The 24,556-nt window shown below is 42.1% G+C and overlaps 1 protein-coding gene across 10 annotated transcripts in view; it reads right to left on the reverse strand.

Annotated features, from left to right (window-relative positions):
* Nucleotides 1-24,556, reverse strand: part of psd3l (pleckstrin and Sec7 domain containing 3, like) — a 435,109-nt gene that overhangs the window by 122,148 nt on the left and 288,405 nt on the right. For 9 of the 10 annotated variants that reach the window (XM_072583934.1, XM_072583937.1, XM_072583935.1 and 6 more), the window contains 4 exons: nt 23,343-23,455; nt 16,034-16,092; nt 7,044-7,091; nt 5,364-5,453 (listed from right to left, as the gene is read on the reverse strand). In XM_072583934.1, coding sequence (XP_072440035.1) covers nt 5,364-5,453; nt 7,044-7,091; nt 16,034-16,092; nt 23,343-23,455 — 310 coding nt within the window. The remainder of the gene's footprint in view (nt 1-5,363; nt 5,454-7,043; nt 7,092-16,033; nt 16,093-23,342; nt 23,456-24,556) is intronic. The other variant, XM_072583936.1, reaches the window with a different exon arrangement.

Raw genomic sequence — 24,556 nt, forward strand, 5'->3', positions numbered from 1 at the left:
TCCATTTTTCTGTAGTACCACGTGTGGAATTACGCAGTACAACTAATCGAACAGCTGTTCCCAGCAGACTCACTTCTGAGAACAAGGGCTGGAGGTGGATTCAATGTTTGACAGGTTCACTCGACTAGACTTCACAGAAATGTCTTTACCATAATGATGAGATTGTGTTACTCGCCACCACAGGGAGTGGCTGAGACAATGGGTACATATGCAACAAAAGGAAAGCTAAAGATGAGCGAGAAGGGAATAGAGAAGCAAGCTGGTCATACAGAGGAGGACAGATGGGAGGAAGCTTGTGCAAGGTATAAACACTGGCGTGGACTAGTTGGACCGAAGGATTACTTTCTGAGCTATAAACATTTGTGTAACAGTGTATAATGTTACAAACGCAGCGTTTGTAAGATGGCTATGTTTTAAACCGCCTCTTGAAGGAGAAATGGAATATATGAAAAGCTTGTGAGCTGCTACAAGTTCTGTCTGAGAGCAAACCCCTTCTGGTTTTGTACCATGGGGGCGGCTCGGTGGTGGGGTGGCATGGTAGCTCAGTGTTAGCACTGCTGCCTCACAACGCCAGGGACCCCAGTTCAATTCCAGCCTCGAGAGACTGTCTGCAGGAATTTGCACATTCTCCCCATGTCTGCGTGGGTTTCCTCCTGGTGCTCTGGTTTCCTCCCACAGTCCAAAGATGTGCAGGTCAGGTGATAAATTGCCCCAAGTGTTAGGTGCTTTAGTCAGAGGGAAATGGTCTGGGTGGGTTACTCGACGGTGGGTCGGTGTGGACTTCTTGGGCCGAAGGGCCTGTTTCCAAATTTTAGGGGAATCTAATCTACCATGGCACAGGGGCCAAGATTGCACATCGTGGAAACACGGGTTTAAAGGCTGGAAATAATGGCAGTTGCAAATGTTCTTACCAATGTGACAGAAGTAGATATTAGCTGTAAACAGCAGGAAGAATGCTCTCCGTTAACTATCAGGGAGAATACTGATGGCAGCTTATCGTCTAGTCAAAAGCAGGGAATCCAGCAGGAATGTAAGAACGCCAGAATATAATTGGGCAAAAAGATCACTGGGGTGAACCTGTTGGTCAAGACTGGTTTAGGATCTCTCCGAAGATTGAAGGAAAAGGTTTTCAACAGTTAAATTATAACACAATAAATCAGAAAGAAGCAAGCCCACTGAAAGCTGGGAATAACTTTATCCTGCGACCCATAAAGTCAGGAATCCTGTGGAGAATGTCATGTCCAAATGTGGCATTGGCTAAGAAACTAATAAGTAATAGCTTTTCACTGGCTTAGCAAATCAATTACTGGATTAGTGGTGCTGGAAGAGCACAGCAGTTCAGGCAGCATCCAAGGAGCTTCGAAATCGACGTTTCGAGCAAAAGCCCTTCATCAGGAATAGCAAATTAATTGTCTGCTAAGTAACATTTAGTCAATGTTGCTTTTAGTTTGGTTTGTTAGTTACAGTCAAAGTCTTAAAACTTGAAACCTTGTCATGCAGTTCCTTTAAATTGGTTAGTCTGAATGCAAACCTTTTTAAAAATTAATGGTCTCTGCAGGGATTGCGTTAACAACAAAAACAAACACTCGTCTTGGATAAATTTGGCAAGAACCTTCCAGTGTTTTTATGCATTGTAGACAGTGATAGGGTCCTCTGTGAAAGTGAGGTCTGCAGATGTTGGAGATCAGAATCTAGTTTAGAGTGGCGCTGGAAAAGCACAGTAAGTCAGGCAGCTTCCGAGGAGCAGGAAAATCGACGCTCCGGGCAAAAGCCCTTCATCAGGAATGAACCTGATAGGATTCTCCCCCAGCCTAAAATGAAGGCTCTTCCTCAGCTGCAGTTTGAGGTATGCAGGATCAGTACTGAGTTAAAAATCACACAACACCAGGTTATAGTCCAACAGGTTTAATTGGAAGCACACTAGCTTTCGGAGCGACGCTCCTTCATCAGGTGATAGTGGAGGGCTCAATCGTAACACAGAATTTATAGCAAAAATTTGCAGTGTGATGTAACTGAAATTATACATTGAAAAATTGATTGTTTGTTAAGCCTTTCATCTGTTAGAATACAGTGATAATTTCACTTCTTTCATGTGTAAATCACAAAAACCTTTTTTTTAAAAAGTTGCATTCTCGGGTTAGCTGTTAACAATGGTGAGAGCTAGACAATATGTTGAAGGTGTTGGCCCCCTGTGTTCTCTGTCTATGACCTGATGTTTAGGATCAGTACTGGTAATAGATGGTGAACTTAAGGCAGCAGCACTCGGCTATAGCGCAGTAAAAGGGTTCCAATCATGATACGCTATGCTGAACAAGCTGCTTGGAATAGTCAAGGCCTTTGGACCAAACCTGCAGGTAAAAAGTCACATTCCACAAATGGGACAGCTTCCCACACATCTATGGTAGCAGAATAGCTACTAGGACGGACTGTGCAGTCACAGCAAGATCTTTTAGAATTTCCATCATGCAATCTACACTACTAGTATTAAAATGTCCTTCAAAACACGCAATGATTTCATTTCAACACCTAAGTTAGTAGGCACAAGTTTCAGAAATAGACGGCCAATAATCAGGCTTCTAACAGGTTAGTTTTACAGAAACCATAGTCATCATTGGCATCAGGCTGACCAACTATCCTGACTTAGACAGTTTTGTCATCAGTCACAAGGTGGCATTGGATTGGAGTATCGCCATTACACCATCCCATGGCAACAAAGTACTTATGGCATCATCTTTATAGGGGGCAATATGCATCAGGGACTACGCATGGCCACCATCTTTATTGGGGGCAAAACACAACCGGGGCACATGTAACCATTTTAGGCCAGGACATCAGATGCAAGGGGCCTCACTGAATCTCCAAGTAATGGGGAAATCTGGAAAACTTGACTGAAATCAAGACAAGAAAATAAGTTTTACAAATAAAATATCATAATGGTGCAGTGCATTAAAATCTTACATTGTAACATTTTGACATTTTAAGAGAGGCAATGCTGTGTGTAGTTATCTCCACACACAACACAGAGACCATGACCAACAAACCCATACCCATCTCAAAGTCACTAACAACAGCCTTCCTTATCTTATCTATTAAGATCATGCTGGCTTGTGAGGGGAATGCATATGCCACATCCTGTATACTTAATACTGGGGATGAGGCAAAATGGAGGGATAAAGGTCCCAAGAGCAGATGTTGCAAGTGTTTATGCCACACTCAATGCATTCAGAGTGGAATAAGATTTTGATTCCCCCAGCAACTGGTATTACTCACCTTGCTGAGCACAGAGTTTCACAAGATGTATATTGTTTCTGTGCTTAGGTCTTGTTGCTATATTGAAACTTAAAGCTGCCAAGTAGTCATTGGGCCTGGGGCATTATGCTGTTTATAGCATCTCTATCAGTGCAAACAAAAAGTTAATAGTTACCAGAATCCCCAGATCAAATTTTGATATTTAATGGACTTTCAGACTTAAATGAACTTGGGATGACAATGAGAGTCAAATGTGGATGATCCCCAAAGCTCTGGGGCGCAGAAGTATTCAGAAGCTGTCAAGCCCAGCTTGCTTGCACATTCTCTCCACTGTCTGTCTTTGATATAGTTCAATCGGACCAATTTGTCCAGCTTTACTAGCAGTCTCACAATCAACGTGCCCTCCTCCTTAGTCTCACATAGATTGGTTCTTTCCTACAAATATGTTTATTCAATGTCTCTGTGTTTCTGTAGCTCTAACATCCTCAAATAAAGAAGTATATACATCATGTCCAATAGTGTGCAGTCATCTCAGACGTCTGCAGGTTCAGCTCCCTTACTGACCAATTATTCACCTTGTTCACTGACATATCCATTAATTCCTTTACTCGGGACTGTATTTCAAATTCCTGATGAAGGGCTTTTGCCCGAAACATCGATTTTCCTGCTCCTCAGATGCTGCCTGACCTGCTGTGCTTTTCCAGCACCACTCTAATCTTGACTCTAATCTCCAGCATCTGCAGTACCCACTTCTGCCTACTGTATGTCACATGCCTACTATTTCATGGGGATAGAGAGTTTCTTCCTCTTCACAATCTTACTTGAACCTGTCTCTTGCTCTTCTCTCGCAATCCATTAGGTTAAGCAGCACGATAAATGTCTACACTATCTGCATGGAATGGATCCTTTGCTGTGTTCTTTTATCCAAATGAAAAGCAGAAAGTAGGACAAAAATAATTTGAGTAAAAACATCCCAAGGCACAAACACGGGAACATTAGAAAACAAAATCTGACACAGCTGTAACAGTTGCATTAGGAGAGATGAAAGATGTTGAAGAATATCTAAGAGGAAGATTGAGCAGTGCAGAAGCCGAGGAGGAGTCTGGAGGTGAAGCAGTTATTATACACAGGGATGTGAGTGAGGCCAGCCTTGATGCTGCTGTCAAAGGTGTGAGAATGGAAGAGATTTTAGAGATAGGAAAGAACTTGAAAACATTGTGTTTTAAGTTGAGACTTAGCCAACCATGAGGACAGGGATGATGACTGTATGCAACTTGGAGCAAATTAGGATACAGGCAGCAGAGCTTTGAATAAGTTTGTTTTCATTGAGGTCGCAAGTTGGGGAGTTGGTCAGGACAAAGCAGAGAACCAACCCTCATCAACTCAAAAACACTATCGCAAGTCATGAATGAGTACCGAGTGACAGGAAAGGGCTGGAGGGAATTGCTTGATCAGTTTATATTCCTGAAATAAGGAGCATGCAGGAAAGGTGATGATGGAAAGGAAAATTCCTCAATAAGTGGAAGGATACAATTATTCAGGAGAAGTTTCATCAATATGTTTATAGACAGACTCAAGAATACTGTAGCACATCACACTGACAAATGCCCACCCAGGTAGTTGTCAGATCTAGACAACAACTAAAATCACAGGTACAAGCAATGTCACCACCCGAGTAAAAACAAAGTCAGAAGTCACACGACACCAGGTGATACTCCAACAGATTTATTTGAAATCAAAAGCTTGTATAGCGCTGCTCCTTCATCAAGTGAACCTATCAAAGGATCAGCGCTCCGACCTGAGTTCAACACCTGCACCTCCACATCAGTAAAAACATAAAGAGGAGTTTTTTTTTAAAACGATGAAGTGGGGGCTTTTTGAGCTGCAGTGAGAGTGTCCCTACCTCTGAGTCAGGAGGTCTGGGTTCAAATCCAAATTTTTCAGGAGGTATGTCATAACATCTCTGAAGACGTTGATTAGAAAACAACTTAAAAAGCATAAAGAGAACACCAGCTATATCACAGATTCCCAGTCATTTTAGTGTAAGATTAGGAAGAGATGGGTTGCTTCTGCCCACTTGAACCAAGCAATGCGAACAGATCTGTATCTCGTACCTTCAGCAGGTCTTTCGGAAAGTCCTTCCCTCCATTTAAACCGTCCAGATTGTTAATGAAGTCTTGACAGGTCATCTTCTTCCCAATGTTCTGCAATGCAGAAAATATTTCATCAGATGTTAATGTGCACGCAACCAACATTAAAGGTCTGACAGGAAGATACTAGCTGCACAATTAAAAACAGCAAAGAAATTGCCTCAGAAACCAATCTGAAAGGTTACATTCATGGATAGCTCTCCAGTGAAAGAAAAGGAGTGATAACTTGGAACTCATTCAGACCTTGTGTCCTTGATCATAGAATCAGTATTCTAACTCATCACAAAATCAATATTCTTCAACTTATGAAAAGTAGCAAATTGTTGTAACATTATCACGAAGCCAAATGCATTGCACTCAAACAAAAATAACTCACAGGCACCATGAAGACTGTCTGAGTGTGCTAGGACCAACGGTGGGAGTGGAGTGCAACAGCAGATATGTCTCACCAGAAGGCCACAGTTTTGAAACAAAATGGAAATATCCTTTTGCTTTCAGTCATCTACAAAAAAATTCAATTTTGATACCTGTGCACGTGAAAAACTGACCAATGTGTAGGCTGTCTTCAAAATAAAAGAAGACCCCCACAATTCAAGTTAGTGAAATTGATGTTTAATTTTATGAACAATTGAACAATGATGATCTCAAGAAATAACTTACAGTTTTGAGATTCAAGGCTATCTGGACACCCACCCTACTGTTATGCTGGGTAATGGTGACGAGACACTCAAATAAAAACAAAGTACTGAGATGCAGCACTATCTCTCCCTCCACAGACCTGCTGAGTTCTCCAGCACTTTGTTTTTATTATTATAGTTGTGATCTGGCATTTGCTTTCATTGATCGTGAAGCATTTACATTGGTCAGAAATGTAAGGTGTGAACTTTCCAATGAACTGATTCAATAGAGTTTAGATCAGAGTGGCGCTGAAAAAACACAGCAGGTCAGGCAGCATCTGAGGAGCAGGAAAATCAACGTTTTGGGCAAAAGCCCTTCATCAGGAATAGACACTGCTATATTAAAAGTAACACTTGTTAAAACTGCACTTTGATGCAAGTACCACACTGCTGCATTGGTGTGGCCAGGATTTCAGTGATGCCACAATTATGCAAACATTTGGAAACTTCGGCAAAACTTCAAATGGCCCAACCTCCTTTGGCAACACAGAGGCATGAGGTGCATGCTCTCTGCATTGACTTATGATATTGTATTATATGTACTAGTGAGAGGGGGACCTGTTTATGAATGGGTGGATTCAGTCCATTCAAAAGGCAGCTACTGCATGCTATTATCAGAAAGGCAATAATGTTTTCAATTAGTTTCTGTGGCCAAATTGATTAATTTGGAACTGTGCCTCTCCCAAGATTCAAGTGGCACAAAGCACCAACAGTTTGCGGGATTGAACAATGGGTCAGAGGGTCTTTTCTAATCCTTCCTTGATCTCATCGGAGAAGAATGCAACATAAATCTTAAGGAGGGAAGTGTATTATTTCCCCCTTCAACTCTATTTTGATTTATTCCCTGCCCTCCCCTTCACTGTTTGATCACACAGCATTGCCCTCCAAGAAGGGCACTGCTTGTCACTGGCCACTTGGGTGTTTTCTTTTCTTCCTGGTGGTGGAAATTGAATAAAGATTTGTATACCTTGTGTCTTTCACTGTGTCCCGCACCTGCGCACACACAACATGGGTGCTGGGGAAAATATAAAGAAAAGAAAAGGAGTGTCAGAGGTTCTGTTCACTCTGACAGCTGGCTCTGAGTGAGCTGGATCAGTGTAAGTGAAGGACTCTCCTTTTTTATCCCCCTGTATTAAAAGAGGAGAGGAGATCGATTCTGTTGGTACAACATAACTCTCGAACATACCAGCATTTACAGTTGAAGCTTAATTTCAGATTCAGATGCAATCCCGATGCCAAGTCGCAACTTAACTGTAGTGTTAAATATAACCTCCAGCCTGATATAGACTGGAATCTCATTGCTACAGCACCACCAGCTCCAGACATGTTTCCTGCAGTGGGCGTAGGTAACAAATTAAACTTGCTTCATTAATTATTTTGGTGAATAGAAAGGCCTGGTTGGGCCTTTACGGAATCAGCTTATATCCTTTGGTGTCGTCACTGAATGCGGGCAAGTTTGGCTTGGTGTTGTTATAGGCTGCATGAGACATAACAGTCGGGAGCTGGGAATGCTGACACAGTGCTCACTTCATTACTAACAGTTGCAGCGAGGCAGAGGAGCAGTGGCTATGCCAATTAACTTCTGATATAAAAAAAGCAAAGAGCGTGATGAAAGCAAAACTTACCACCTAGCAAGCCAGGCAAACAAGCAGACAGGCAAGAGTTCCAGGAATAGGGGTGGGGTGTGAAGATGGAGAGGAAAACAGGGACAAAAACTTTGTTAGTATTTCATGCAATTATTTTGCTTCATTCTGACAAGCAACTGGCTACATGCAACAGAAGGTGTTAGCAGAACTCTCTATTAATAAGCCATGCATTTGTGAAAAAAACATAAATAATTTGTATCCGCAGTAGTCAACTTATTGCAAGCCAGAAGTTAAATGACCAATCTGTTACTGTTTATCCAGTAAAGTGTTATAGACAATACAACAGAATAAGAGACTGTCTCATGTCGGGAAGATTACCAGAACAATGCACATGAGATCGAGGACGGTAATTTCACCCCTCAGTTATGATGGCAGGGCAACAATTTAAGATGACTTAATGAATCCCTTTTTGCTTACAACAAAACTGTTTAATTAGTGTTTTAGAGTTAGCATTCTGCAGAGCTGTCCACCATTCCATGTAAACACTTAGGTAATGTCTCTGTGAGCATTGATGTCATTGTTTGGTAATCACAAATCTGATCAATTTCACATCCTCACAGTGAGCAGTGGATCATGTTTTCAGTGCATTGTCTCTGCAAGCTTACTGCTATTACTGCCTTTCAAACTGCAGTTTCGTTTTGAAGATTAGGAGGTAATCGAATTCAAGTTTTAAGCTGATTGGGTTGCCTTAAAATGAGAAGAAATATTAAGATGTATTTCTTCCTACAAAGAGAAATCTAGTACTTGCTCCTAAATAGTTGCCAAGGTTAAGTCAGTTGAAACTTTCAGAGCTGCGTTTGTGTGGGACTTTTGCCAGGACAGGATTTTAAGGTTATAGATGGAGTTGTGATACAGATCAGCCATGATCGAATTGAATGGCGGAAGTGGTTTGAGATCTGTCATCTCATGCTAGATCCAGGGAATCTATGGAAAATATAAAAAAGATACAAACTATTGAGTGGCCAACAACTAGTATAAAATGAGGGAGTTCACTGGGCAAGTTTCCTACTTCCAAACGGTAGAAGGTACCCTTCAGAAATCCTTCACATTTTGCTGGGACCAAGTGATTAGATTAGATTACATTACATTACATTACAGCGTGGAAACAGGCCCTTCGGCCCAACAAGTCTACACCAACCCGCCGAAGCACAACCCACCCATGCCCCTACATCTATCCCTTACCTAACTCTACGAGCAATTTAGCATAGCCAATTCACCTGACCCGCACATCTTTGGACTGTGGGAGGAAACCGGAGCACCCAGAGGAAACCCACACAGACACAGGGAGAATGTGCAAACGCCATACAGACAGTCGCCTGAGGCTGGAATTGAACCCAGGTCGCTGGCAGTGTGAGGCAGCAATGCTAACCACTGAGCCACCTTGCCACCATGGTCTGGGAGGTTCTGGGAGGTTCTGGGAACATGTTCAGTTCAAGGTCATTTAGGGATGGGCAACAAATGCTGGCCTTGTCAGCAAGAGCCACATCCCACGAAAAAAATGAACAACAGACTAATTGTAAGAAACCATTGTGTGTATGCATCCATTAAGTCATTCAAAAGACACAAACCATTATGCAGAGGTAGGATACTCATATATAGACTGATAGAAGGATCAGCACATTTAAGTATTTACACGTATCACAGTTTCCTAAAGACATCGTGCTACAAGCAGCAATTTCTCCGACCTATTCCAGTGGTGAATACCTCATTCAGAAAGTGAGCACATTCAAAAAGGTTGGTAAAATTGCAATGATCAAACATCTGACAAAAGCTAAGCCTGGGAGAACTTTAATTACAGGTTCAGTGTTTCGATGGAATGAACATTTGGAATTGCAAAGCCATCAGATATTGTACTATGTGGTTTCAGGTCCATGCCAAGGAGACAAAACGTTGAACTGAATGGGGCATACTTCCATAGATGGACAGCGAGGTGTGCAGCGCATCAGGAATCAGCTTTTGTGGATCCTGTAAGGGTAAGAAATGTGAACCCTATACCTGCTATGCCAGTCCTGCAGGGTGATAATTCAGATCCTGGACCAATTAACTTCAGGCATGAGTTCAATTTCCACCAGGACAGCTGGGAAATTTAAAGTGAATGAATTAAACAAATGAGAAAAATAAAGCTAATGTCAGTGATAGTGACTGTGAAATTACTGGAATGTTGTAAAAACTCAGTTTATTTGTTAACTTCTTTTAGTAAATGAAATCCTGACCAGGTGTGTCTTATTTTGTGACCTCCCCCCTCCCCACCCTCATGTTCAATGCAATTTGAAATGGCACAGTTAGCCACTGGGTTGTGTAGCAATGGACAATAAATGCTGGCATCACCAGCAAAACTCAGATCCTGTGAACAAACAAAATAAACATCTTGAGTGGTGGAACGTGGGCTTCAACCCTATCTATGAGACCCCTGCCATATCTAGTCATACGATGTGGACAAATGGGTGTTGTCAAAATTTCATTGGTAGTACCCCCCAAAATGATCACCTCCACTACCCAAACAGACACGGGAGGTATGGGGACATCACACACACTGTCCTCACTTAGATGCACATTGCTCCACCTCGGTTGGCCATGAGTCAAAATCCTGGAACTCCTGATCCAGGAGCAGCAGGAACACCATCAGAGCACACATTGTAAAGACAGAGGCAATTAGAGGTGGGCAGTCAGTTCCAAATCTGCTAGCGACTCCCAAATCCCAAAGGACTATCAATATTAGAAAGGACAGCCTTCTGCTGGGATTTTGCTAATCCCAATTTTGTACCAGTTTCTGGAAAAGACACCAGACCAATGTGAGGCAACTCCCTCACACCCATGGAAAACACTCCATGGTACCTCGAAATATTGGAGGCATAGGAAAGAATAAATACACTGTGACAATAGTTCCATCTTCCACCTCGTATACATTTATACTCAACAAGCAGTTCTGGGAACATCCAGCTTTAGAAACCCATTTCTAAATGACTGAAACATGTGTTAACTGTAGGCACCACTGTGTACTGTAGGTGCTCATTTATAGAGTCATAGAGATGTACAGCAAGGAAACAGACCCTTCAGTCCAACACGCCCATGCCGACCAGATATCTCAACCCAATCTAATCCCACCTGCCAGCACCTGGCCCATATCCCTCGAAACCCTTCCTTTCATATACCCATCCAGATACCTTTTAAATGTTGCAGTTGCAAGACCCTCCACTACTTCCTCTGGCAGTTCATTCCATACACGTACCACCAATAAAACTGCTTTACCTTTGAAGAAATTAACTGGACCAGGGGCAGAAATCAAACAGCTGCTGATCAAGTGACTTTTATCCTGATGAAACGGCACTAATGGCAAGTGAAGCCTCAGAAGAATGATGATCATAATGGAGATTAACTTCTCCAAATACAACCACGCTCACATTCTTGAACAATTTGACTGCTTAGGCCATCAGAGAAACATAAAAAATAGGAACAACAGTAGGCCTTTCAGCCCTTCAAGCCTATTCTGTTATTCAACATGCTCATGGCTGATCACCCAACTCAGTACCACGTTCTCCTCATACCCTTCGATCCTTCTCACCGTAAAAACCAAATCTAAAACCTTCTTAGAACAGGTCTGTGCACTTCAGTCAAAAATGTTTTTATTTAATGTTGTCACGTGCCCCTCAGTAGAGTGAAAAGTTGTGTTTTGCGTGCAGTACAGACAGATCATCATGAGGACATGCAGAGCTTAGGGTGATTGACTAGAGTGAGGCATACAGTTACAGCTGCACAGGAGGTGTACAAAAGCAAGATCAACGTTAGATTTGTTGAGTTGCAAATCTGCAAACCGAGCAATTCCTTTACTGTCTACATGTAAAACAGGTACTTGTAATTTTATTTCTTGAGCAAACCAAATATTCGGTTCAGCATCTCATGTTGCATTACTGCAGCTGTCTCATCTCCCTGCACAAACTTACAATTTTCTACACATGGGAACAATCAGACAGTAAACTTATTTCAACAAATTTAGTTTTTGTATAGGGGTCAGTTAACTCAGTTGGATGGACAGCTGGTTTACAATGAACATTCACACCAACAGTGTGGGTTCAATTCCTGAGGTTAATGTGAAGGATTCTCTTTCTCAACCTCTTCCCCCTCACCTGAGGTGTGGTGATCTTCCGGTTAAACTACCACCAGTCACCTCTCTCTAATGAAAGAGCAGTCCGATGGTCTGCAAGCGGCTCAATAACATCCTATCCTCTGAAGTAGAAAGTCAAGGTGGAATTTTAGCTTCCCACCTGGAAAAGTAAAAGGGGACTTGCTCTCTCACATTCAGTTTAAATAGTTAAAGGGAACAAACATCTCATCAAGGACTGGAATTGAAGTAAGCACTTTGAGATTGCATTACTGACAGCAATTTCAGACAGACCTTCCCATTGCAAATCCCAAACGATAGCCCCATTGTGTTCAATGGCGCTGTTCGGAAATACATCGCCTGTTGGTGATTTGCCACAGGTAGAAAATTAGATAATTACTTTGACATGTTTTGAATGGAAAAGCACAGGGCTTTCTTTCCACTGTAGATAAGAGCCATTCATAATTATGGAGATGGAAGTAAAGTTGAAAGATTGCATAATCTTGAGTGTGAGCATTAGCTAAATGGTCTCAAGCCTTTGCTCACAGAGTGAGGGATCCAAGAACAAATCAATTTAACTTGAAAATAACACCAACATTTATTCCCAATGTTCTGACTTCATAAAGCCCCAATAAGTAGCAATCATGGAGGAATTTGCAACCGTTGTCATACTGGTCTTCAGTTGAATATTGCCATAAATAATGCATGGCATTGAAGAGATGCAGCACACAGTTGAGCAGGAGGTGTTTGAAGGAGCCAGCACAGAAACATGGATGCATGTCTCATTTAGTTGGATGCACAGACAATCAGGAGCAGATAACGCTAATACCTGGGGAATATTATAAACCGTGTTCGCAAAGCCATTAGTACGCTATACTTATGCAAACAGCAAAGTTAATTTGATTGCAGAATAAGAAGATATTTCATTCTAGAAACTACAGAGGAACCTTGATTATCCCGCATTCGATTATCCGAAATTCGATTAACCAAACTTCAGATTATCCAAACAAGATCACAAGGTCCCGATGCTTGGATAACTAAGTTATCCAGCATTCGATGATCCGAATGAAATACTCCCTGCCAGTGCCCTTCAGATAATCAAGGTTCCTCTGTAATGATATAGGACATAGATCATAACAGGAACAGGTTATGCACAGATGTAATTCCAGTACAATCTTTACCAGAAAATCTACTTAAATGTTACTCCTAACCGGAAACTACAAAAAAAAATGGTTCCATTCTTTCAAAGCTATAAACCATTTATACTTGTTCTTACCAGTAGCCCAATCTTAGAACTTGGTCCATAGAGCAAACAAAATGGAGTGCTGGTGGGGTGGACAGTGTGAAACTCCAAAAAGGACACTGACAGGTTGGTGGGAGTGGGTGGCAGATGTCGAGGAGGCCATAGGTTTAAGGTGAGAGAGGGAAGGTTTAAAGAAGATAGATACGTGAGCTAAGTTTTTTTGACATAGATAGAGGGTAGAAGATGTCTGGAATGCATTGCCAGGGGAGGTGGTAGAACTCTATAATGTTTAATCATAGAATTGTAAAATCCAGGAATCTAATAAGAAGACCCTTTAATGATCTAAATTGGACCTTGTGATTCTCACCCTCATTTCTATTCCCCTTACCTCTGGTGGTTGACTGAAAACACTTCACTACAAAAGGACAGACACAATCTGAGGGAGCTATTTTCCTTTCTCTTTCCTCTCAGTTAATTCCTTATTATGGCTAAAGTACTTAAATAGAAACAACTCAAAGGATAGAATAACCACATGCTTTTAGGTGATGTGATATCTCTTTGCTACATCAATAATGAACGCATTAACCTGATTCAATAGGATGTGCAAGAACAAATAGGTCTGCCTGGGATGTTCGGGCGCTCCAGTATTTTGACTTTATCTAATGCAGTTCATTATACAGGAGTGGCAGAGAGGTTTGGTGAGAAGGTTACCATGAACGTATTTAGAATTCAGCTGGCCGTTATCCAGCAGCAAAGTATTTCCTTTTTTTAATGCACTTGCGGGATGTGAATATTGCTGGCTGGACCAGGTTTTATGATCCATCTCCATTTGCCTTTGAAAATGTGGTGCCGAGCTACTTTCTTGAAAGACTCAAGACCATATGGTGTAGGGTGCACCCACAATGACATTAGGGAGGGAAGTCTATGACTTTATTTCCAAGTCAGGACGATGTGGGGTTTGGAGGGAAGACATGGTGGTGTCCCCATGCAGCTGCTGCCTTAGTTCTTTTAGATGGTAGAGGTTGTGGGTTTGGAAGGTGCTGTCTATGGAGCTTGGGTGGGCTGTTGCAATGGGTAGCACATACTGTGCCACTGTGCCAGTGCTGAAGGGAGTGAACAGTGAAGGGGTCAATTAAACAGGCTTTTTTTCTGGATTATGTTGGGTTCCTTGGATGTTGTTGGCACTGCACTAATCCAGAGTCGAGACTGTGGCACTGGAAAAGCACAATAGGTCAGGCAGCATCTGAGGAATAGGAGAATTGACGCTTCTGGCAAAGGCCCTTCACCAGGAATGCACTAATCCAGGCAGATGGGGAGTTTTCCAACACACTCGTGACTTGTACCATGCAGATGGCGACCTGGATTTTTGTAGTCAGGAAGGAGGTTCCTTGCTTCAGAATTCCCAGCCTCTAACTTTCTCTTGTACATAGTATTTAACATGCTGTCAATGGGGAGATCGAGCGAATGTCAAGGGGCGATATTTAAATTCACTCTTGTTAGAGGTGCTCACTGCTTGGCACTTTGGTGACGTGAATGTTATTTGCTACTTGGCAGGTCACGCTTAAACACTTCCTAGGCCTTGCTACATTTGAACATGCACTGCTTCAGTATCTGAAGAGTCATGAATGATGTTGTCCAATCATCCCTACTTCTCACCTCACCAGAAAGAAAAGATGAAGTAGTGGAAGTTGATTGGGCCTAGCGCACTAACCTGGAGGCTAGCTACTGTTCCAGCAAAGGACTGTGATTTTGTGTGAGCCACCTCCATCCATGTCATCCTGCACTCTTATATTCTTCTAAGGGTGAGGTTCTTTCATAGCCCACAGGATTCTAAAAGTGGTGGCCATTGAAGTACAGAGCCCAGGATCCCTTCATCCTATTTAACCAGATTGAGTTGTCGAAATGCATTGGGATTGCATACTGAAGCACAGTCTTGAACAGTCCAACAGAGATGCATCTCAAAATACTCCAGCTATGCATACTGACGGCGTGATCAAACCAAGGCTGAAGCAACTCTTGATTCACCATGTGGTCCCAAATAGGCAAACAGAACCCAGCATTGTGAGTAAACCCAAGTTCTTGAATTGCCTGTAAGATAGTGAGTGGCTATTGTCCCATTCATGAAATGTTTCCATTCTCGGCCTGTGCTCACAGTTCAAGGCTTCTTTTAAAACATGCTTTCATAGGATGTGAGAGTCAATGGCAAGGCTAATCTTTGTTACTGATTGAGTTAGTGGTTTTCTACACCATTTCAGACAGCAATGAAAATTCAACCACATTACTGTGGGGGATGGAGTCACCAAGTAGATCAGGGAGAGTAAAGACAGCAGATTTCCTGCCCTCAATGGCATAGTGAACCAGATGGATTTTTACAAAGATTGGAGCTGTCATAGTCACCATTACTCAACATCTCAGATTTTATTAACTGAATTTAAATTCCAGTAGCTGCCACGGTGGGATTTGAATGCACATCCCAAGAGCATTAATCACTCTGACTAAATCAATGTTGATGTTCTTCAGAATGGTAACATTTATTCAAGCTGACAACATTAGAGAAATATGGCAACTTCAGATTGCAAACTATAGGCAGTCCCCAGGTTGTGAATGGGTTCCATTGTTGAGTCTGTTTGCAAGTCAATTTGTAAACAAGTTGCAGGACAATATAAAGTCACCGTTAACAAGTACAGGAAATGGTCATAAGGCAGATCTTTAAAATTATCCATGTACGGAAGTGCATTTGTACATTGGACATTCGTAATCAGGGACGCCCTGTAATTTGAATCAATTAAGCTATACCCAAGTAGACTCAGTTTGTGAACTAAATCAAGAATCATCGCTCCGAATGAAAAATAAGTACTTTGATACATTCCTATCAGAACAAGAGTCCGAATTATATCACAACAAATCCATTCTCCCGACCATTCTATTTGACCATGTCAGATTGTTTTTTAAAGGGTTCCATTACTCACGTGGCCATGAAGATCTGTATTCAACAACATCAGTGCACAAGTAAGGCAATGGACCCCATCTGTAAGAGGACAGAAAGACTTACTCTAGTGCTCAGCATTAAAAGCATTGCAATCTGACAATTCCAGCCTTAACTGAATATGACAACTTGATACTGAGATGACAGACTGTTGAAAGACCATTCCCATCACCCAGCATTCACAGTTGAAAACGCTGAAGCACATCTTGATGCACAATGCAATGTTGGGAATCGGGGTTCTTGTTAAAATGGAAATTCTCTCAGTATTTCATATTGAGTATTTTCTGTGTAGACGGAGTATTGTAGCAGTAATCAGCCTTCTGCAAATACAAATAGACCTCTACCATGTGAAAACTGAGGGAAGGATATTAAGTTAGGATGCACATCAAAAATGTATCAATTGCCACACTACTCCACTATGACTGCAATGTTTTCAAAAATAAAGATATTGTGTTCTTGGAAGGAATGGAAATTAACCTTGCCATGGATGTGGGCAAGGGACAACAGTCACCTTGGTATCACATGTAGTTGCTCATGGTCATTGGCCAAGCGGGTTTAGATCGGTGATTGACATAGCAAAGGTGGCCAGCCCCCTCACAATGTATAGTGAAAAGGTGGGGGGAGGGGGATAGAAGCGAGAGTATCCAGGGGATGAGCATGAGCAGGACCAGGAGTTTCCCTACATCAGCCCAAGGGAAGAATGAAGACAGCTGCTATCAAAGATTATCACAAAAGACTACAGAACACCTGGGATGTGGGAGCGTGCTGCCTCCATTTCACAAAATGGCTTCAGAATTAGTGAAGCGTTCTCATTGGTCATGGGCCATATGTTCCTTTTCTTTGCCTAATTAACTCACATGTCATATCTGAATTGCTGCTTCTCAATCGACTACCAGAAAATTGCAACAAATTGATGACTGCGTATATTAGGCACGTACCAAAATCAACAACTGGCTTTGTCTCTATTTAGGTCTCCCATCTCTCTCTTGTTTGCCCACAAAGAGGAGACCAGACAAGCCTGAGAATGGAACAGTGTGAGATGAACCATCCAGCTCCCAGCACACACCTTGGCACCAGGCAAGCGAAAACAAATCTCAACAGTGTGTTCACAAATTCTAATCAAACCACTTTCTGAGAACCAGACTTTAATCCATTTCCTCAGAGATGCATTTTTCCAACATTCACTTGAGAAAATAATGATGAATATATGACAGTATTGCTGGGAAAAAAAACACACACGGTTGAAGATTCTCACCTTGCACTCATCAGGACAATTTGCAAGAATGTCAATAAGGGGAAAAATTAACATTTAATACTGTATAAGATGAAAGTGCCAACTGGTGAGCAAGTGGATGCTGATTGGTGGACGTGTTGCCATGGGAGCTAGATGTGTAATATATGGAGCCACGTTCTTCACAGACTGGAGAAGCACGGGTATGTACTGAACCCATTTCAACTGAACAAGGGCAGTGACCACCATTCGATGATTTATTTCACAGCGTAATACCCCTGTCCAATCAGAGGCCTTCTTTATGAACATACAAGTTAGAAGCAGCAGCAGGCTATTCAGCCCCTCAAGCCACTCTGTAAGGTCAGGCATGACTGATGTGATTTGTAACTTCAAGTCTGCATTCCCAACTGTCCTTAACGACCTTTCACCCCCTTGCTTAACAAGAATGCAGCTACCTTGTCTTTTCAAAAATATTCAAGCGCTCTGCTCCAATCTCTCTTTCAGGAAGAAAGTTTCAAAGACTGAAAACAAGTTCAGCTCATCTCGATTTAAATGGTCAAACACTCATTTTTAAACAGTGGCTCCTAGTCCTAGATTCACTCATTAGAGGAAACATCCTTTCCATAAGTCCCCTATCAAGACCGTTCATGATCTTATGTGGTTCAATCAAATAATCTCTTACTGTTGTAATCTCCAGTAGATACAAGGAGGGCTCTGGCCTGAAACATCGATTTTCCTGCTCCTCGGCTGCTGCCTGACCTGCCGTGCTTTTCCAGCAACACACTCCCAACAAGCCTAACCTGTCCAACCTTTCCCCGCAAGATAACTACACATTCCAAGTGTTAGTCAAATAATCCTTCTCCAAATTGCCTCCAACAGCCCAATACTGTGTACAATATTCCAGATGCAATCTGACGAGTGCCCTGCATAACTGAGACTCAACCTCCCTAATTTTGTATTCAAGACTCCTAATTACTTGCAATATCTGCATACTAACCTTTTGTGATTCATGTAAGGAATTTCCCTTTTTGAAGTGGAAAATGGAAGTTGATTTAGCTATATAGATAAAAAGTAATAAGAGCAGTTGAAGATTAAGTAGGATTGTTAGGATCAGTTACTGAATCAAAGATCAACTATTGCTTTGCAGACAATGTCATGTCACCATTGCTAAAATCAAAAATTGAGAAACAACTCTCTTCCTTATGGTTTGGATGTTGGACCGACAGAAAGTTGTCTCTGTCTATATTTTTCTATCTGTGATATTTGTGCACATCCATCTCTTTTCCTTTCATGGATGGTGTGAATAGCCTAGGTCTTTTTCCTAGGGGAGCGGGGGGTCCAAAGCTTGAGGGCATAAGTTTAAGGTGAAAGGAGATACATTTAAAAAGAACCTGAGGAGTAACCTTTTCACTCAGAGGGTGATGTGTGTGTGGACTGAGCTGCCAGAGGAAGTGGTGGAGGATGGTACAATTGCAACATTTGAAAGGCGTCTGGATGAGTATATGAATTGGAAGAGCTTAGAGAGATATGGACCAAGTGCTGGCAAATGGGACTAGATCAGATTAGGATGTCTGGTTGGACTGAAGGGTCTGTTTCCATGCCGTATTACTCTATGATTCTGTTTGTGAATGAATGTGTAGCGTTTAAAGGAGTATAGTTTAAGTCATACAGGAGTAAATTAGTAATCCAATTTTTGTGGTCATTTGTTAAAGAATAAGTCAGTTTACAACAAATAGAACTATTTCCCTTAGGAAGTTGAAAAGTGTGGTGCTGGAAAAGCGCAGCAGGCCAGGCAGCATCCGAGGAGCAGGAGAATCGACGTTTTGGGCATAAGCCCTTCTTCAGCTTATGCCCAAAACGTCGATTCTCCTGCTCCTTGGATGCTGCCTGGCCTGCTGCATTTTTCCAGCACCACACTTTTCAACTCTGGTCTCCAGCATCTGCAGTCCTCACTTTGTCCTATTTTCCTTAGGAAACCTGTATGAATGACTTTTGTGCTAAATAGCAGTCCATCAGGCAAAATGACCATCTTGGAGGTTTAATTGGGTACTTATACATTTGTAAAGGTTGGTGAGAGTGGAGCTCGATTATCGGTGCACTATTCCCAACTGATTTATAATAAAAAGGGCACCCCAAATCCTTCTGCATCTCAGAGCTCTGTACTTTCTTACCCTTTGCTATGCTTCTTTATTCTACCTCGCAAAACGGACAATTTCACATTTTCCTGCATGATTCATTCCATCTTTGTCCACTCATTTAACTTATCTGTTTTTTTTGCAGCCTCCTTTGACTTCTTGACAACTTACTTTCCCACCTATCATCAGAAAATTTGGCAACCATACTCTCAGTCCTCTCAACCATGTTATTTATAGAAATTGTGAACAGTTCAGGTCCCATCACCAATCCCTGTGGCACACATCTCACCAACCTGAAGTTTAAACAAAGCCTCTATAAGCCATTTGTCAACTAATGAGCACTGTCCCCTCCATACAGCATGAATGCTGGATGTCCCCTTTATTTGAATTTTTGTGAATTTTCCTGATGAGGGCAAGATGAAAAGCTTTGACCAAATGTGTCTTTTCTCAGCTAAACTTGAACAAACATACTTTGGCATTTTTTACCATCGTAAGATTAGCTGCAAAACCTGCAGAGCAGAAGATCTAGTCAATGCATAGTCATCCAATGTAACCTGTCATACCCACAAAATTTAATTCACTATGGAGCAGAAATCAATCACTGTGCAGCATCTTGAAGACAGAAGAAATTAGAAGGCAGTAAATATTTAAGTGAAGTGATGGGGCTAGCAAACAGTTCAGCTCCCTGTTTGAGTTTATTACTTCCTGGATGAAGCAGTTGGGTTGTACTTTTAGCTAAAAAATGGTGGGAAGATCCAGTTGCCAAATCTCAGCAGCCACCAACGTGATAGGAAGGCAATTGGTAGAGGAAGCAGGCATTATTAATCGGGGAGCAATGACTAATCTAATCTCTTGTATCAAGAACAGGTTAAAAAGTGTGAGGTCCGTGTGAGTACATAGATATCACTGGTAAACAGCAGAATGCCTTCTATTATCCTGTCAATAACTCGACATATTATTGGAGATGGAGTCATTCTCTATCAGGTGGTTATATGGAGTGAAATGAGGTCCTCAGACGGGGAGACCATTGGTAACCCATTGCAGACATGCAACACTTAGTATTCATCATGTCTCAAAGTACTCACATAACATATATAAAATCTTATCTCATGTTTAATCGTTGCTGGACTCCCTGGAATTCTTAATTGTTATGCTAATGGTAAACACCAGCACTGCAGCAATTGTGCATGTGACCTCAGCTGTCAGCGAGAGTCCTTAGACATAGCATTCACCAGGGCGGATGGTATTATGGTGGCAATCAGTATTCCCTCTAAACTGCAGCCACTCAGCGTCACTAGCCTTAGATACCCTGTGTAGTGCTCCGGGGACTTAGGTATAAATCACACTATGGCAACTGGTGGAATTCAAAATTAATTAATAAATCTTGAATTGAAAATTATGGTGACCACGAAATGATAATTGATTGACATAAACCCTGTCAGGTTCCCTAAGGCCCTATAGGGAAGGAAATCTGCCACCCTTACCGCAGTCTGGCCTACACGTGACTCCAGATCCACAGCCCTCTAAAATGGCCTAGCAAGCCATTCAGTTCAAGGGCAATTAGAGATGGGCATCAAATACTGACTTTGTCAGCGTCCCCTGCATAAAAGAATAAATGTAACATTCTGTGGTTTGAGTGGTTTTTGTTTTCAGTTGCAAATAAAAGTAAATACACAAAGAAAATGAACTCGCTTCTCTAATGTCCTTGATACTAAATGCCTCATAGATTTTCTACCATTAGCAGACTCCTCCAGAGATCAAACAGAGATCAGAATATGTTGAATATGTAACAGGGAGAGGAAAAACCTTTTGTTTTTAAATTGAGAGGCATTAAAATGCGCAATCATTAGACTGGAAGAGAAATGCAGTGAACAACCTTTCACCATGTGGAGAGACCCCTGGGTGATGATCGCCATGAGATTATTAGATTCAACTCGATCTGCCAAACCAAGATGGAAGAAACTGCCAACATCTGCACTAAGTTAAATAAGCAAAACTGCAGATGGTTTGAGCAATGTTGACTGTGGTCAGATGAATAAGGGGAAAACTTTTAAAACAATTCTTTGCAGACCAAATCACGGTAAGCCACAAAGGTTAAAAAGCTAGGGAGACTAAAGCTGAAATGGTCAGGTCCTCAGGCAAATCAAACAAATGGGAAATATTTCAAATCAGTGCAAGGTAAATATTTCTCTTTTACGCTTGGCAAGGCTGACTAAAGTGACAATGGTGAAGGAGATTGGGGAAAAAGGTAAAGTCACCATAGTGTAACCAGGCCATAGGGCTCTCTCATCTGCAAGAGAGAGAGAGAGAGAGAGACAGAGAGAGAGACAGAGAGAGAGACAGAGAGAGAGACAGAGAGAGAGACAGAGAGAGAGACAGAGAGAGAGATGATTGGTTGTCATTTTAGCTGAGGGGTACCACATCTCAGGTGAGGGAAGTGATTGAGGATTGGTGACCTCAGCAAACGTATCAGTTGAACCCATGCTGTTGTGACACTCTGCACCGCAAGCCGGCCCTGTGACCCAGTGGTTAATATTGCTGCCTCACAGCACCACAGACCAATTCCACCAGTGAGCAACTGTCTGTGTGGAGTTGGCACATTCTCCTCGTGTCTGCGTGGATTTCCTCCGGGTGTCCTGGTTCCCTCCCACAGTCCAAAGCTTAGCTGGATTGGCCATGCTAAATTGCCCATAGTGTCTAGTGATGTGTAGGTTAGGTGGATTAGCCATGGGAAACGTAGGGTTACAGGAATAGGGTAGGGAAAGGGTCTGTGTGGGTTGCTCTTCGGAGGTTCGGTGTCAACTCGATGGGACCAATGGTCTGTTTCCACAGCGTAGGGATTCTATTAGCAAGCTAACTGAGCTCACCAACCCCCCCCCCATTGGGAATAAATGTAGCACTGAGAGCTATGTTAGGAGCCAGAGGGGCATTGAAAAATATGAAGTGTTGCTACAGTATTCTGTTGCATAGATTTGGGTCAAGTCTCAGCTTATGGCTGAGCTGTTGGTGTTGTGTGGCATAATTCTTTATTACTTAGTATGATGCTGCAGTTATTGATAACTCAGTGCTCAAATTTAGTATGTAAATACTGATTTGGGCATAATCCAAGACAGGAATTAAAACAGACAAGGCTGTTGCGCATAATGCTTCCCCTAAGTGTGCGTAAGGAACATGGGAGTGTTTTGTCCAAAATGGGCTGATACATACAGATGTTCTATTGGCTCTGGGTTAGAGCATGTGTACTTGGGAGGGATGGGGAGAATAAATTACACCATTCTGGGACACAGCAGTCTTGATGGACCAGCTGGACTGGTCATAGCTTCCTGTGGGTCATGCACCTGAGCTAATCCCAGTTTGTTTCATATTTCAAAACTATACTTTACTCATTTATATACATATACACTTAAGGAGTTCCATTCTGGACAGTAGAATATGTAGGAAATAAACAAACATGGGAGTTTGACTGTATCCAACAAACAAAACCAAAGGCATCAATTGCTTGTGCATGATTATATTTACATATATTTGAGACACTGGGAGGGGCGAATAACTGAACCCTTTTAACCTCAGCAAAAATGCCTGAGACAGGGGTCTTTCTGCACTGCCCTTTGGCGGCAGCTGGCCCAAGCCTTAGTGCGTCCCTCAGCATGTAGTCCTAGACCTTGGAATGTGCCAGTCTGCAACACTCAGCCAGAGTCAACTCCTTCAGCTGGAAGACCAACAAGCTTATGGCAGACCAAAGAGCGTCTTTCACCAAGTTAACAGTCCTCCAGCCACAGTTGATGTTTGTCTCAGTGTGCATACTGTAGAACACAGAGACCCACGTCAGGGAGCTGCTCGGGATGAACCTCAACAAAACCCACGGTCTTCCACTCTGCTTGCAAACACAGATCTGTGACCACACACCTCACAGTCTGAAGACCTACCTCGAGAAGGAATAGTGCCCATGTTACACTGATAGTATCGTTCGGAGAAGTGGATTAATACCCGCTCTCGCTCCTGAGTCTCCCCCATTAGTGCAAATGCTTTCAAGAAATATCTGCAATGGAACAGGACAAACACAAAGGGACACCATTGATGCCATACTGTAAACTTTTCATTTGAGTACATGTGACAATAAAGCTAAGGCAATTCAATAAATACTTGATGTACAAATTTAACATGCGATATCGGCGCCTAGGCTAACTAAATATAAAATCTAGCTTGTAATTAAACATAGGCAAATTCCTGAAAGTCTGGCAGTTCAATGCCCAGACCTGAGAGGCTTTCTCTCAGAGTCTGCTAGGAATTCTTGCCCTGAGGTAATAATGACTGTTGGTATTAGGTTCGATGTGGAGGTGTTAGACTGGGGTGGACAAAGTTAAAGAGCACACAACACCAGAGCACTCCGAAAGCTGGTCATTACAAATCTACCTGTTGGGCTATAACCCAGTAATTTTTAAACTGTATATTAGGTTCACAATACTTGCTAACCATTTGAGCTCTGGCAGCTTACCTATTGTTCCTGAGCACCCTTTCATTATAGTGCGTAAAACTGGAGAATTAACACTAATATCAGACGTTGTATGGTGTGTCTTCATGTCAGAATGATAAAATCCTATCTACCAATCCTTTCTTACATAAAACCAAGTAAGGAAGTTGTGCCACATTTAAAGGAGAAAGTGAAAACTGCAGATGCTGGAGATCAGAGCTGAAAATGTGTTGCTGGAAAAGCGCAGCAGGTCAGGCAGCATCCAAGGAGCAGGAGAATCGACGTTTCGGGCAGAAGTGCCACATTTAAACACTAGCTCTTTACTCTGGAAACTGTACTATTTTCTTTTTGAAAATACTTTTGCAGACGTCGACATAAATCATGTGTGAAACAGCTTATTTGACGATACCTCAACTATAAAACATGGAGGAAGAAATTGCATGCGTGCCACAAGGCTGGACAGACTGATATACTCATTTGAGTGGCCAGTAACAAAGCAAAGTTCGGTGGAGATTTCACAAAATGTCTGCCCCTCTACAAATCTTTTGCATGAATGCAATAACTTTCCAACACCCCAGCAGAGACATCAGAAGTCAGGCCAATCCCTCTCACCTCACCAAAAAGGGACAGCAAAATGAGCAGAAAAAGATGAATTTCCGGCCAAAAGGA

The sequence above is a fragment of the Chiloscyllium punctatum genome, chromosome 14, assembly GCF_047496795.1.
Source record: "Chiloscyllium punctatum isolate Juve2018m chromosome 14, sChiPun1.3, whole genome shotgun sequence".
NCBI classification, from domain to species: Eukaryota; Metazoa; Chordata; class Chondrichthyes; order Orectolobiformes; family Hemiscylliidae; genus Chiloscyllium; species Chiloscyllium punctatum.